The 14,648-nt window shown below is 42.7% G+C and overlaps 1 protein-coding gene across 20 annotated transcripts in view; it reads right to left on the minus strand.

Moving 5' to 3' along the window:
- Positions 1-14,648, minus strand: part of rimbp2b (RIMS binding protein 2b) — a 124,804-nt gene that overhangs the window by 24,055 nt on the left and 86,101 nt on the right. For 14 of the 20 annotated variants that reach the window (XR_003274167.1, XM_026188874.1, XM_026188858.1 and 11 more), the window contains 6 exons: positions 10,868-10,957; positions 8,759-8,881; positions 7,314-7,418; positions 5,579-5,629; positions 5,135-5,155; positions 1,755-1,959 (listed from right to left, as the gene is read on the minus strand). Coding sequence is in view for 19 of the 20 variants with exons in the window: in XM_026188874.1 (XP_026044659.1) it covers positions 1,755-1,959; positions 5,135-5,155; positions 5,579-5,629; positions 7,314-7,418; positions 8,759-8,881; positions 10,868-10,957 (595 nt within the window). In the remaining variant the exon portion in view is untranslated. The remainder of the gene's footprint in view (positions 1-1,754; positions 1,960-5,134; positions 5,156-5,578; positions 5,630-7,313; positions 7,419-8,758; positions 8,882-10,867; positions 10,958-14,648) is intronic. The other 6 variants (XM_026188875.1, XM_026188863.1, XM_026188861.1 and 3 more) reach the window with 2 other exon arrangements.

Genomic DNA, 14,648 nt, shown 5'->3' on the forward strand with positions numbered 1-14,648 from the left:
GATTGCATGCTGTCCTTTAAAAAGGTTCTGCCATTTAATTCAATTTGATTTCATGAAATTTTTGTTAAGCAGGATGATTGATGTGGTTCTATCAGAGTACTTGTTTGCTTTGGTTTTATTTGTCCATCACTTCTTTGGTGAATCTCGTTCACCTTTTTTCATCAATTACTGAATTAGCTCTGTCTGTATTTATAGTCCTGTGCTTCTCCTTGTTGTCTGTGTGATCATCTGCGTGTACTCTGTGTTCCCCGGCTGTTCCATCCTGGCTCCTAGTTTTTTTGGATCACTTTATATCATTAATCTGTGGACTGTGTGCTTGTTTCTGCCTGAACTCTGCTGTTGCTATCTTCTTCCTTTTGGTTTGATTTGACTTATTCTTAGTTCTTCAACCTAACAGCATCCATGTGTTCTGTGATCTCTGTGTGGATAACCTGAATTTAGGACAAACTGAATAAAAGTGGCCCGATAGATACTGATTTTGAAGGAAAGTGACATCCAGAATGAAATGCAGTCAGCGCTGACATCATGCATCTCCACTGCTCGGCTCGCTGTTACATCACAGGCACTGTTGCACAGTGTGCCTGCCAGTGTCTGTCCTTATCCTGGGTGAGGTCAAGCCAGGTCCTGAATCAACTGCTCCTGTTTCTCAGCCTGTTCCTGAGAGTGGTGTTGCTCCTTGAGTCACTCGCTAAAGTTTGGACTGTTTCTGTGTCAGGCAACTATTCCTGAGTCTGAGTCAGCTGACACATAACCAATTACTAAGACTGTCCCAGAGTCAGCTGCACTTTTCCAGCCAAACGCGGCTAAAGTCTTAATGGCCAGTACAGAGACTTGATTGATACTCAGACAATAAATTAAACTCCCGGCTCGACTAAAGTAAAAAGATATTTTTACTCCACCTGCAACTCCTGAATCGACTTACGCCACACCTGCCCAAAAGCCTAAACAGCACTGATGACCTACAACCAGTTCCTGAGTCATTCTACTTGCTGGCTCCCAGTGGCTACAGTGGGAGGATAGATGATATCTATTAACTCCCACCCTGAGGAAAACTGGTCTGCTGGAGTACCAAGATTCAGCCCCCTTGAGTGTCCCGCATCATTCCCTGAACTTACTCAGTTTCCCCACCTTTCAAGGTGGTATCCTCCACCACAGAGAGGGATTCTGTCCTTTCCCACAAATAGATCCCGCCTTCACCGGCACTCCTTCCTGTCTGCTGAGCACCTGTGCTGCCCTCCTTAGTAACCCAGCCACTTTGCTATCCCACCTGTTCTTCACCCACCACGCGTTACTTTACTTTTGTCTTTGAGCCCTTTAAATGTAAGTTTTAAAATAGCACATAACTTTATTTTGTAAATGTGTAAAATTACATAGCAACAACAACCTAAACAACACGTTGTGCTGTAATTAGTGAGCAACTTATGCATTGATTTAAAAAGTTTCACATACTAGAGGCCATTTAAACAGATTACAGGTGACACAGCTGTCTTTGACTTAATATTTCTAAACGTTTAGTTAATTTGACTTTTTATGAGGGAAGTCATAAAAACTACTACTATTAATAGTTCCTATAAGACTGGAATGATACATCTTAATTAACTGTACACTTGAATACAGGTGATCTGCATTTCGTTGCCCTGTACCTGTGCATGTGCAATGACAATAAAGTTGAATTCTATTCTATTCTATCTACAGTACCGGCGTAACATTTATCTGCTGAAAGCAGAGCTTTAATGCTAACAAATGGCCTTTACCTTTCTCTGTGGGGGCAGCCAGTCCATTAAGGAGCTGTGACAGGGATTTGTTCGGAGACCCAGGAGATTCACACACAGTTAAGGGTTCAGTGCTGAGGATATCAAACTTCCCAGCCTGGAGCCGAAACTTCTCCAGCTCTTTAGACAGGAGGTTGAACTGCTCACTCTGAGTCCGACATTTCTCCTCCAGCTCGCGGACTTTGGCCTGATGGCGGGGAGGGAGGAGACACATTGAGACAGAAGCGAGAGACAGAGGAGGAGAGAAAAAAGGATGGGAAAGGGAGAAAGATGGAATGGAGACAAAGAAAATAAAAATAAAAAATAATGATAAAGACACAAAAAGAGTTCACGCTATATGTGAACAAGAAAACAGACATTTACTGTAGGACTAATAACACTGATCAGTCATTACAAAGAAAAGAAACCTTGAAATGACTTCTTGACCACTACTGACGGTACATTATACAAATCGCATGCACAACTATCCTACAGTTCATAATAACAGTACTCCAAATAAAACTTATTTCAAAGCATACCCAAACTGTCTTAAAGGATGAGGTCGATAATATTATATGTTTTTGTTATTGCCGTGTAAGACCTTAAAAAGACCAAAAACAGAAAGCTTTAAGCGAATTGAGGCAAACAGTGTTGAAAGCACACTGCAGCAGAGGGCAACGTGTTTCTCAAACTGTGATGAGCATGAGTAGTGCAGTTTATTTTAAGTCTATCCCACACACTCCACACCATCCAGGGAGTATGCACTGGTGCTCTACTACTAACTGGGTCTGTATTTATCCGAAGATGAGAATAGCCACCATAAAATGCACTACCGGTATTTACTTCAGTTTGCGTAATCTCTGCTGGAAATGCAGAATAGCCCTTTTTTGTATATTTGTCACACTTACATTTTTTCAGATCATAAAACAAATTTCAATATTAAATCTAATACTAAAGATGACGCCAGTGAATACAAAATGCAGTTTTTAAATGATGATTTTGATTTATCAAGGGAAAAAAAGCTATCCAAACCTACCTGGCCCTGCGTGAACAAAGCAATTTCCCCTCTTGTTAAATCATGAATAAACTTTGATTAACCACATTTATTTGGAACGCTGATTTTAGCTTAGGTCTGATTACTGCCAGACCTGCTGAAACAAGAAATCACTTAAATACAGCTTGTCTGAAAAAGTGAAATAGGCTCAAAGAGCTCAAAACGTCAATCTGAAAAAACAGCCGAGAAACAAAGTTGACATCTATCGGTCTGGAAATGGTTACAAAGACAGTGAACCACAGTGAGTGCTATTATCTCCAAATGGAGGAGATATGGCTTGAATAGTGGTGAATTTATCAAAATGACTCCAGAAGTGCATTGATAGTGGTCACAAAAAACCCAGAAGGACATCTAAAAGACTGCAGGCCTCACAGTTAAGGTCAGAGTTCATGAATCAACAATAAGAAAGAGAGTGGGCAAAAATGGCACCCATGAGAGAGTCCAACGAGAAATCCACCACTGACACAAAGGCTTGTCTCACATTTGCTGAAAGACGTTTTGATGACCGCTTTTGGGAAATATTCTGTGGACTGATGACACAAAAGCTGAACTTTTTGGTAGGTTTTTTTTCTTTTTTTCCTAGTGTGAAAGCAACACAGCATTCCACAAACATGGTGGTGGCAGAGTGATCATGTGTGGCTGGTTTTAGAGAAAATCCTGAAGGAGAACATCCATTCATCACTTCATGACCTGAAGCTCAAGAACATTTGGATTGTGCAACCGGACAGCGGTCCAAAAAGATCGGCAAGTCCAACTCTGAATGGCTCAAAAACACAAAACAAAAAGCAAAATGAGTTAAGATTCAGACTGAGTTCCTTTGGCATGACCTTAAACATGCTGATGATGCTTCACAACCCTCCAACGTGTCTGAATTAAAACAATTATGAGAAGAAGAGTGGGTCAAAATTCCTCCACAGCGAAAGATTCACTGCCAGTCGTCACAAAAAGCTTGATTGCAGTTCACAACCAGTTATTAGATTTAGGACACAATTACTTTTTTCACACAGGAACTGCTAAGTTTGGATAACTTTTTTCCCTTAATAAATGAAATCATAATTGTATTTACTGGGATTATCATTGTGCTGTGTATTTAAGATGAGTGCAACACAACATTGCAATTTCGTCACCACTGGATATGACTGGATTTGAGATGAGACCCACACACAAGGCACGGAGGTCTGCTTGCTGTTGGTACTGGTCTTTCTGTAAGATTTCAACAATAACAAAAATTTTGCATAACATCATCCGTACATGTTGAGAGCAGGAAACATTATCGCACAGACTAACACTGACAAACTGAACATGACCGCTTGGGCAGGTTCAATAGAAAATTCCAGGTGCTGCAGCATGGTTTCCCACGTAAAATGATGCAATGCATTAGCAATCACTTCTCGGTCCGAAACCGAGCGCAGTCTGAGAGGCTCTGGAAGATACTGAAGCGACCGTGGAATTATACAGCGCCGCCCAAAAACACAGTGATGCCCGCCGCATCAGTATTTCTGTTAAAACAGCGTTTCATGCAGGCAGGTTGCTGCTGGATATAACATGCTGCTGGCAGACTGAAGACAAATATATTCCTGCATTTATGAAACAGAATTAGTAAATTAGGAGACACTAGTTTGAGCAGCATCATACAGTTAGTTGTATGGCAAGTAGACGGTTTTTAAAACACATGCTGCATAAACACACATGCAATGCTACAAAGGAAAAAGGATCACATTCATCACCGTCTGGTACTGTATCCTATACTAGAAATGCAGTTTGTTCTTTTTAAGCTACTACATATTATAATGAAGAGAGAATATTATACTTTGGAAAAACTTACTTATTTTAGCCTGAGAGTTTTGTTTGCTCACATGTAAATAGAATTTTAACATATCTGATGCAAATACATGTCGATACAAGTGATTTATATTGAATTAAAGTGTATTTTGTTACTTGGTTTTCTGATTCTTTTATCAATGTTTCTTTATGATCAGGCCAGAAAGACCTCCGTGTTATCTATTAGTCATGTTTCACCCTTTCAAAGAGTCCACTCGTGAGTCTTGCCTTGTGAAACGAGCTGAAAGGGCTGTATGAAAAGATCGATGTGAAAAATTGTACTGAAAAGCCAAAAGGCATGACCGCAAGTTAAATCAGCTCATAACTGCATTTTTTTTATGTTATCTCTTTAGCCAGATAAATGTTGATCTTAATTCACAATGTGGTGTTACTTGGCCCCATGGGTCAAACTACATACCAGGCTGCTGTATATCCCGCTAATGGCAAAGGCGTAAAATATATATACTTATATATATCAAGTAAATAAATAAAAGCAATTCTGAAATACCTGCATGCTGTCCAAGTGGTTCTGTATAAGCATAAACACACATCCATACAATGACAAGAGATGTAAGAAAGAAATAAAGCACAATTACACACATGTGATCACTCATACACATCTCTAAAATCACAATCTTTTCAACACACACGCATACATATCGCCGTATTACAATGCCAATACAAAGACTAAATATAGATTTTTGCGTGCTTTATGGTTCATTTACCCCAAAAGCAACTCTCTATACCAAAAGTCATTTTAAAGATACTGTGAAAAAAAGCAGTACACTTTGGCCAAGATAGTTTTAAAACAATAAGACTTTATTAAAGAAACAAAAGAAACAAAAAAAAAAAAAATTCAGGAAGTGAGGTCACGGAAAGCAGGAAACGCTCGAGCAGCATACACAAAAACACACAGCAAAGCCCCCAAGACCCCCAGAGTCCAGACGCTCACCTCTAACAGATGGACAGCGCCCTCATGTTCCTTTTTAGCCTCAACCTGAGCCTGAGAAACACAAGGTGCAGTTCACTTACATTGCAGTTTATGCTGTGCTTTAGTTTCTGTTTAAAACACCGACGAAAGATCCTCACAAAGAGCATCTCTCAAAGGCATTCATTGGTGCGCGAGGTGAAAATGGTTGAAAAGACGGCGCGGACCCCCGTCCGCACTCACGTTTGCCAGCAGTGGCTTGATTCGATAAGATATCGCCGAATGCTTAAAGAATATCGCGTCTTTTCTCAAACCATTTTCGCCTCTCCGGTTTTATGTTTTGTTAAGCATGTTTGTCATTTATCATTCGGAGAGCTGTGCAACATGAAAGCATTACATGCGTGCAAGAAACTGAATATAATCAAGCAACTGCAAGCTGAAGAGCACCTGCACAAGAATCTCTAACTACCAGCCCAGGGGTTAGATGCACACATGATTTTATTGCTTCTATTATGGTTTCCCTCAACACAGAAATCATAGTAAGGCTCCTCCTTCAGATATAACATCAGCTACAGAGGTGAAAGTGACATAAATGCTCCTGTGTTGTCAACAACACAGGAGCAAAGCAGAGTACACAGCTGTACATTTTTGCAAAGCTAAGAGGAACTGCTGATTGTGGTTGGGGCACAGCCATTTTTAAGAGAAGACGACTTCCTGCATCATCTATGGGCAAAAAACCTAAGTTTGAGCCTGCCCATGTATCCGTAGTTAAAAAATACTGCAACGTTTACTCTTGCTGTGGCTGTTTTTCTTTTCGTTACACGATTCGTAAATGGCCGTTTCAGACAGTGAACATCTTGCCAGGGTGTTTGTTTGAATAGTTGTTTTTGGGCTACATCAAAAGGTGTAGATTTATGATCTGATTTTTTATGCTAGTGCGCTCCAGAAAAATGGGAGTTTACATTCTGAAAGACAAGGAGTATACGGAAACACTGCATCGTACGCATCATTTTTCTTATGAAAACGAGAAACATCTGTTGAGAAAAAAAATAATAAAGCGTTCCACATAAATACGAGAGCATCTGCGGGGCTTTACCATTTCATAAATCTACTTTGCAGGCAATTAATTTAGAACACAGAGAGCAGTGAGTGTCTGCAGGAAGATAAGGCAGTAATGAGCTTCTGTTAATGAGAGAAAAAAAGCTGAGAACGACTGCCTGTGAAGGGCTGACTGTGAAGTCAGAACACTGCAGCAACAGCAACACGAGGGCGCTCACAGTGTTGCCAGAGAAGGCATTGGTGACAATTCCTATCATGTTCACACTATCAGTAATCTCAGCCGTTGCTTTCACATTACAGTCAGCTTCAGTGCACAGTGGAGGAAGGCCAACCATCAAATGGCCAGCGCGAGCCTTTTTTCCCCCTTTATTAAAGTGTACCTCTAAAAAGTGTCGTGTCTACTTTGGATTCTAAAAGTCTGATTTGCTCGCTTGTGACAAACAAGAGTGCTCCAGAAACGCTCTGGGATTGATAAACAGCTGCAGGACGGGGATGCGACGGAGACGCTCGTGCGAAACTAGAAAAAGCGTAGAGAAAATCATGCACTCCTTAACTTCTGTTTCGTTTCTGTTGACTTTCACCTTTGTTGTGCTGTATGTTTCGCACGGGTGTTCAACAAAAAGCTCTTTCACCCATGACACACGCCAAAAGCCGGGCAAACACAAAAGCCCATCCCCACTGGTGCTTGGAGTTCGCTTACCTTCTGGAGAATGTCAATCTCCTGCTGCTTTGCATTGAGTACAGCCAAGGCCTGCTCATGCTCCAACTCTAGCTGCTGCCTCCGCTCCGCAGCCTCTCGCATATGCTGTCCACAAGGGGTGTAGGGATGGAGAGCCGGAGGGGAAAATTGTGGAAGGAAGGGGGATGGGGTGGGGGGCATAGAGAGGGCTGCTGTTAGTGGTACTAATACCCAAAGGCACGGAGCCAACACAAAATGCATCTACAGTCTTTAACTCCACATTCAGAAGTGTTACATGTGCACACATTAACGCATACAGAGGCTGGTTAACAGTGTACTGACCTTTAAACCCTTAAAAAATCAAGAAAGACATAAACTATGCCACAGCAAATGCCACGTGAAGACATGTTTATGTCGAACGATCCGTGGGAAAGATCAGATCTCATCTTGCGCAAAGGTGCTCATGGATGAGGACTAGGGATGCTTTGGTGTGTGAACGAGAAACTTCCATCGGCAGTGAGGTTTGCTGCCCCCTTTAGGTAACACGAGACCTGTTTCGTCTCGGTTACTTTGAAAAGCCGTCCTCTGATCTCGTCTTTGCGTGATCAATGCGAGGTTTCGTGTTACGTGAAAAGGGTGAGCAAACTCTCTGACGTGCTCACTTGTCTGTGGTCATCCATAACAACAAAAGAAGCCATACAGTACGGGGGGGGGGGGACTGAATGCTCGGCTCTTCCTAACACAGTGTGCCCGTGTCACATCACTGCTCCCACTACATGTGAATATTTGCAGCGCTGTAAGGTGAAAGAAGCAAATGACATTTACATGCCAGTAAAAATCTAAGATAGGTAATGTCATCGGACGTGTAGGTGACATTATCATCTAGTCTTCCTCCCCCCTCCCATCATCGTAAAGCCAAACTCTTTGTCCCGCCTCATGCATAAATCACATTAAGCAGTGCTGTGGTCGTATAGCCACGTGACCATTCGTATGTCTGGCAGCCCGCGGATAAAGGGAGGGATAAGCACAGCCACTGAGGTTGACAGAAAGCATTCAGAATGGGCTTCTCCCCAACAGATGGACATAGCAGTGATACCTTATAAATCTAGCAGGGGCAGAGGGGGCAAGGGGAAAGAAGGAAGGGACAGATCAAGTCGGGTAGGACAATGTGAAAAGGTGAAATTGGAAAGGGAAGAGCGCAGACTGTTCCGAGCTTCTACTCTTTCACAGCTCCTGGTCAGACCTCCCAACACGACACTGGAAGGCAACAGACATGTCGAGGCCATTAGACAGTATAGCGGAAAATAACCAGATGGAGGCAGTGTAGCACAGATAGGAGAAAGGGGTACTGGCAAAAGGGTTAGGCTCCATAAATGAAAAGGAATCCCAGGACAGATGAATTACTAGAAATGGAAATGCACACAGTACTGACAGACAGCGTCTGTTCTAGGAGCCAGCTTCCTCACCTTGAGCACCTGCTCTAGGTTCTCCAGTTTGGCTTGGAGCTGGTTCCTCTCCCACAGGGCTAAATCTCTCTCCTGTGTCACAGCACCAAGGGTCTCTTTGAGCTGGGCATACTCAGACTTCACCTGTGCACAAGGGAAAAGCAAGGTCCAGCGTTTTGATGAGTTGCATTACAGTATTCAATCGTCACTAATTTGTAGCATTTTTGGAACACAAAAATTGATTCATGTCATTCTTATGTGATATGGGTAAATACCCTTTCAGGTTCCCTCACCTGCCCCTGTCCTCCTGCAACCCTAAAGTTTAATGATGCAAACAATGGAGCATGATGGCTGTTTTATAGTTGAAACTAGCAACTGAAAATTTGAATTGAGTTTGTACATGAGATAAGGAGGAGGGTAACTTCCCATGCACCTTTATACAGTGGCCTTAAGCCTGGACTTTTAGCAGACCAGATTTAAGGCACTTGTCCAGTGGCTTCACTTTTCAGATGCAGAGGCTACATGAATCACGAGCCTATGAGAGAAAATATCTAACAATGAGTCAGCGACACTGCAACTCTTTCACAACTGATGCAACACAATGCTACATGTATTTTAATGATAACGGTACAAAGTGGCCTCTTCAGCAGCTGTGCTTAGCACTAAAAATGACTCTGGTTCCTTTATATAACAGACATGGTGCTGGTGCTGGGGCCTCCAGAGCAGAAGAGCTTAAATAGTCTGTCACAGCCGTTTCCAAGAGTCTGCAGCATTAGTCCAATTTTTTTTTCTTTTTTTTTTTGAAAGTGCACAAAATTACAGAAACTGTTCGGTAATCTAGTTCATTAAGACAGCAGTTTCCCAATATCATTTGTATAAATACATATTAGTCAGTCAGTGACTGATACAATATTTATGCAAGCTGAATATAACGTGCTACATGAAGGTTAGAGTTGCTGCTTTGGAATGAATGACGCTGAACAGGTTTTGCTGTACTATAAAATGTGATGCGGTTGAATGGCACGCAACAGGCAGAAAGTGGTCGGGTAAGAGAACTGCCTGGTTTCTCTGCTAAAACTATATAATTGTAATTAACACAAGAGTAATATAATTGACTCACTCCCATTGCTATGAACCAAAATATTAATACATTATTCATGTTTCCTTGTTAGCCAAGCACCAAGCATCTGACTGAACCAAGCGTTGTGACTATTTCCAACACTACATATTCTTTATAATTTGTCTTCCACAGATCATTTGTATTGGTACTTACGAGGCAGCTTTTTATAAAGGCCCCTAAGTGGAAGTGAGATGACTGGCTCCTGCGGCCGTAATGTGGTAAAGTCCCTTCCTCAGGGCGACCGTGAATGACTAATGATTCCTCAAGGAGGGCGTTTCGAGCGACATCAGCAAAGCAAAACACACACAGAACCCAGCGAGTCTGTCTCCTCTGAACGGCCCACATCCACAGATTACAAACTATCTGGAGGGGGGTGCCACGCCTAATGCAGACAAACTGAACAACTACACTGGATCCAGCAGAAGCAGGTCAATAGTCTATTAAGGGTAGAGGGAGGCTCTCTCAGTAGCCCCTCCTAGTTCATTCAAAGATAACAGGCATCAGAACACAGGGTTGCAAGCCAGGGCTAGTATCTGCGCTACCCTGCAGAGAGCTACTCTCATATCTGTCAGTCTGATAACAGCTGAGATCACTGCTGCAAGAGCCACCCATGTCCTGATAAGACACCAGTAACAAGCATCCCACCCTTCTTCAGCACCAACAGTAAATACCTGCCAGTCAGCTGCTTCACAAAATTGCTTTCCCATTCATAGAGAGGCCTGGGGATCCTTGTTGGTCTACTTGGACTTTTTGTTATCAGCTCCAAATGCCTTTGAAGTCTTGGGGCTAAAACTGAAGGGATAGTGTGTGTGTAGGATTTTAAGTCTTGTAGATTTCATTGATAATGGGCTCCATTGATCCAGTATGAAAGGACATATAATCTGTTTGTGTTATGGTTTGACCCAGAAACTCTTCAGATTGTGTCAAGATGGAGAGGCAGTGACAAGTTAGCAGCTATTAGTGTGTACTTATGTACAGCAAACTTTCTACACGTAGCTTTCACCTCTTACCTCCTCATAGTCAGATGCCTTGTGGCTGTTGCTGAACAACTGTAGATTCAAGTGCTTATTCTCGTGGAGGAAGTCTTGAAGCTCATTCTCCTAGGCAAAAGAGGCAGAAAGGAAACGGTTTAAAATCCACAAGTCACAAAGATTAGACCAGAGCACAGCACTCAAGCCCAGTATGTTGTTAGCAATAACCCATGCATTATTCATCCAAGAAGACTGCTTGAGTTTCTCTTGTACGCTCTAGAAAGCATCGCTAAAAGAAGCTGCCACTTCAGCTGCTACAGCAGAACAATAAGAATGTCATAATAGTTTTCTATGTTAGCATCTCGGATACAAAGCAATGAACAGAACAAGAAACTCAGAGAATGTTGTTTTTCACTGCTGCGAGCGTTTTGGAAGCAAACATGTATTCAAATACTACACACACACACACACACACACACACACACACACACACACACACACACACACACACACACACACACAATGATCTTTCCTACCAAGTGCTTCAAGCTGGGAGTAAAAAAAAAACCCCTTCATTGGAGAGAAGGAAAACTTAATTACATTCAATCAACAGTCGCGTGGCATGCCGTGAATGCAATTTGCAGTGCCAACTTGAGACTTCCCTGAGATGTGCAATTTATAGCAGCAGCAGCAGCAGCAGCATGTAGGCCAAGGGTTCTTCTTGTCTGGAGCTAAGAAGCTAAATGGCTCATGCATGATGCATTTACTGTAAATACAGTGCATCCTAATGGCCTGTGATGGAGAGTCTGCTCCTTTATGTTTTACTTATGAAGGATGCTTCATAAAAATGACCCAAGAGGTAAACTTGGAACTAACATTAATGCACATTAATGCACAGCCTGCGTGACGTTTGTGTTACATGCACACCAAAACACAGAGAGACACATTTTCTTTCACGATCACATGGTTTTCTATTTATATCTTATACAGAAATGGCAAAAATAACAATAGCCAACACCGAAACTAATTTTTGTATTTGTTTATTCCCTTTTTTTTTTAATTAATTTCTTCACTTCGAGCCAAGGAAACAGGGAAGCTCTACAGCCTTTTAGCTTTTATGCTACAGCACAGTATTGCCATATTTTGTAGATCATATAATATCAATACAGTGAGAGCAAATATCTATATCTTACTATATAAAATAAAAACAAATGGAACTTTTTAGTGCTGGAATAATAAAATCAATTCTTTTTCAGTTCGCCACACGATGCTGTTGTTTTTTTGTTTTAAATGACATCAGCATATTTGATATTTAGTGTGAGAGTGGAAATTGTTGCAATTAAGATTAAGATATCGTGGAAAGAATCCAAAAAGCACAATGTGCATTTATATCAAACGTGTCTTGGATTTATTTTGCGGAAGTATGGGACAAAGCAGATGGATATAGCACATGGGATTTGCAAGGATAGTCATCCGTCCCTCTTCTTCAGGGTCATCTTAGCTGCCGCGCAGACACCCTTTCACACTCACATTCACACCTATGGGCAATTTAGAATCACCAGTTAAGCTAATCCCACTAACCGCACTAACTGTGTTTGGAGTTTGGTGGGAGGAAGCCGGAGAGAACCCACGCAGACATGGGGAGAACATGCAAACGCCACACAGAAAGGCCCTTTTCAGATGATGAATTCAACCCAGGCCCAATTCACGGTGAGGTAACCACCACACCACTGTGCTGGCCCAGGGAGTGCTATATGAAAGTAAAATATTCTGGGACTACTACGAACATGAAGGCTCATCTCACGTGCCGCCATTCTGAAAACAGCAAATATTAAAAAAGCTCAACTGAAAAAGCAGCCGACAGTGGGCGCATTTATCTTGACAAAGCTACCTCTCGATTCAACGGGAGCTAAGAAAATGACACGATCCATCACCCAGTTTATTTACAAAGACCTGAATCCACATAGTTGTTGTAGAAAACAAGGGTTTGGAGTCCATGTGACAGCATCGTGATATATTTTCATAGACGCCGCCATACCCAGGCTACAGAGAAGTTAAACATAAAGCTGGGGAAAGTTTGAGTACAGCAGAAAGGAGTGCATCAACTTGTGACACACTGAAAAAAGATAAATCGCAATATATGCTACTGCAATACTCAGCATGTCACAAAATGTTTAAAAGTGCTAAAATATTGTATCATAGGTTACGTGTCACATCGTTGGACCCCCGCCTCTAACTGCTGCTACTCTCTACACCTACTTATGACAATACTAGCGTGACATCCGATACACAGTATACATTAAAGTCACATATGTAAGACCATAGAAGAGAAAACACTATCAAGGAAAAGCAGAGTACACAACAGCCTGAAGACAGTACGAGAGTTGAGAGTGAGCTTTGCTTTTTTTTTTTTCGCCTGTCCCATTTGGTTCTTTAGCCATCAGAATTCAGAATTATTGTCTGAAGACCAACAAGGATACCCAATGGATTTACTTTGCCAAATGGATCATCGTGGCATTGCCGTATTGGTCCATTTGGTCGATCTTTGTTTTTATTATTTATTATATTTTATTTTCAGATGTTACAGACGGGACAGACATGAGTGAGAGATAGGAAAGGGAGAAAGAAAGAGGAAGGAAAGGAAAAACAGAAGGGGAGAGGGACAGTGAGAAAGGGGGGGAGAAAAAAAATAAAAATCTCCTGGATCACCTGTTGAGAGAAGAATAGAAAACAAGCAAAAAAAGACAAAAAAAACAAAAACAAAGCAACATACTAAACACAACACCATCGCATTAATCTAGCTAAGTGTAAACAGCAGTAAATACTAAATATTCAATGTTGTTGTGCAGCACGCAGGACAGATGTGCTTCGAAGTAGCAGCCAAGAAAGGTGTAATTTGGGTCTACGAGCAGTGAACACCCGTGTGCATACCTGTGTGGATCAGCGCGCTTGTATTCCAAAGGTTTCTCCATGTAACGATCTGCTAGGGAGTGTGGGGGGGCCACAGCCCCGTCCTCCAGGGTGTGAAGCAGGTATGGAGGAGATCAAAACTCCAGACATCCAGAGGCCCCCAGAACACAAGAAACCATGGAAGACCAACAGAGGGGCAGCCGCGCCACTGTTCCAGTAAGAGCTGAGGAGAGTCCCAGATGAGGGTTCACTCAGCAGCCGCGGAGCAGAAGCCAGGGGGAGTTGCAGTGACGCGCCCGTGAGCTCCGCCGGCCGCCAGCTGTGCCTGAGTGACCGAGCCCCAGGCCGAGAGGCCGGGGGCACCCCACCCCCGAAGGGGCCCGAGCGAGCCACAGGCTCCAGGCCCCGATAAGCGGCCACCAAGGAGTGAGCCGGTGTGTACCTGGACGCCCACCCCCAGACACAAAGAACCACCAACGCACCGACACCTGAGGGAGTCCGCCACCGGCAGGGGAAGTGGTGGTAGGTGGAGATAGGCCTCCAAACCTTGGAGGGCCTGAGGTGTCCCCAGAGAGGTGGCGTCTGATACCCAACCTGACATATAGACACAGACATACAGGCACACACAGACACAAACATCCATTCCCCCCCTCATGCTCTCAAATGCACTCACTCCACACTCAACCAACGTGGAGACAGACATAAAGAGACGCTGTACACACGATCACACTCCCCAAGCGTACTCTACAAACCGGGTCTAGGTATCGGTGAGCTTTGCTGCTTTTTCATTCATTTATGTCACAAAAAAAAAAGATTCCACTTGCATCGATTCTGTCCAGTCAATTTTAATGCTTCCCGAACAAGCAGTAGATTGCATTGGCAATCCTATTCATATCCATTGATCCTTCAA

Source organism: Astatotilapia calliptera, chromosome 12 (assembly GCF_900246225.1).
Source record: "Astatotilapia calliptera chromosome 12, fAstCal1.2, whole genome shotgun sequence".
Classification (NCBI taxonomy): Eukaryota; Metazoa; Chordata; class Actinopteri; order Cichliformes; family Cichlidae; genus Astatotilapia; species Astatotilapia calliptera.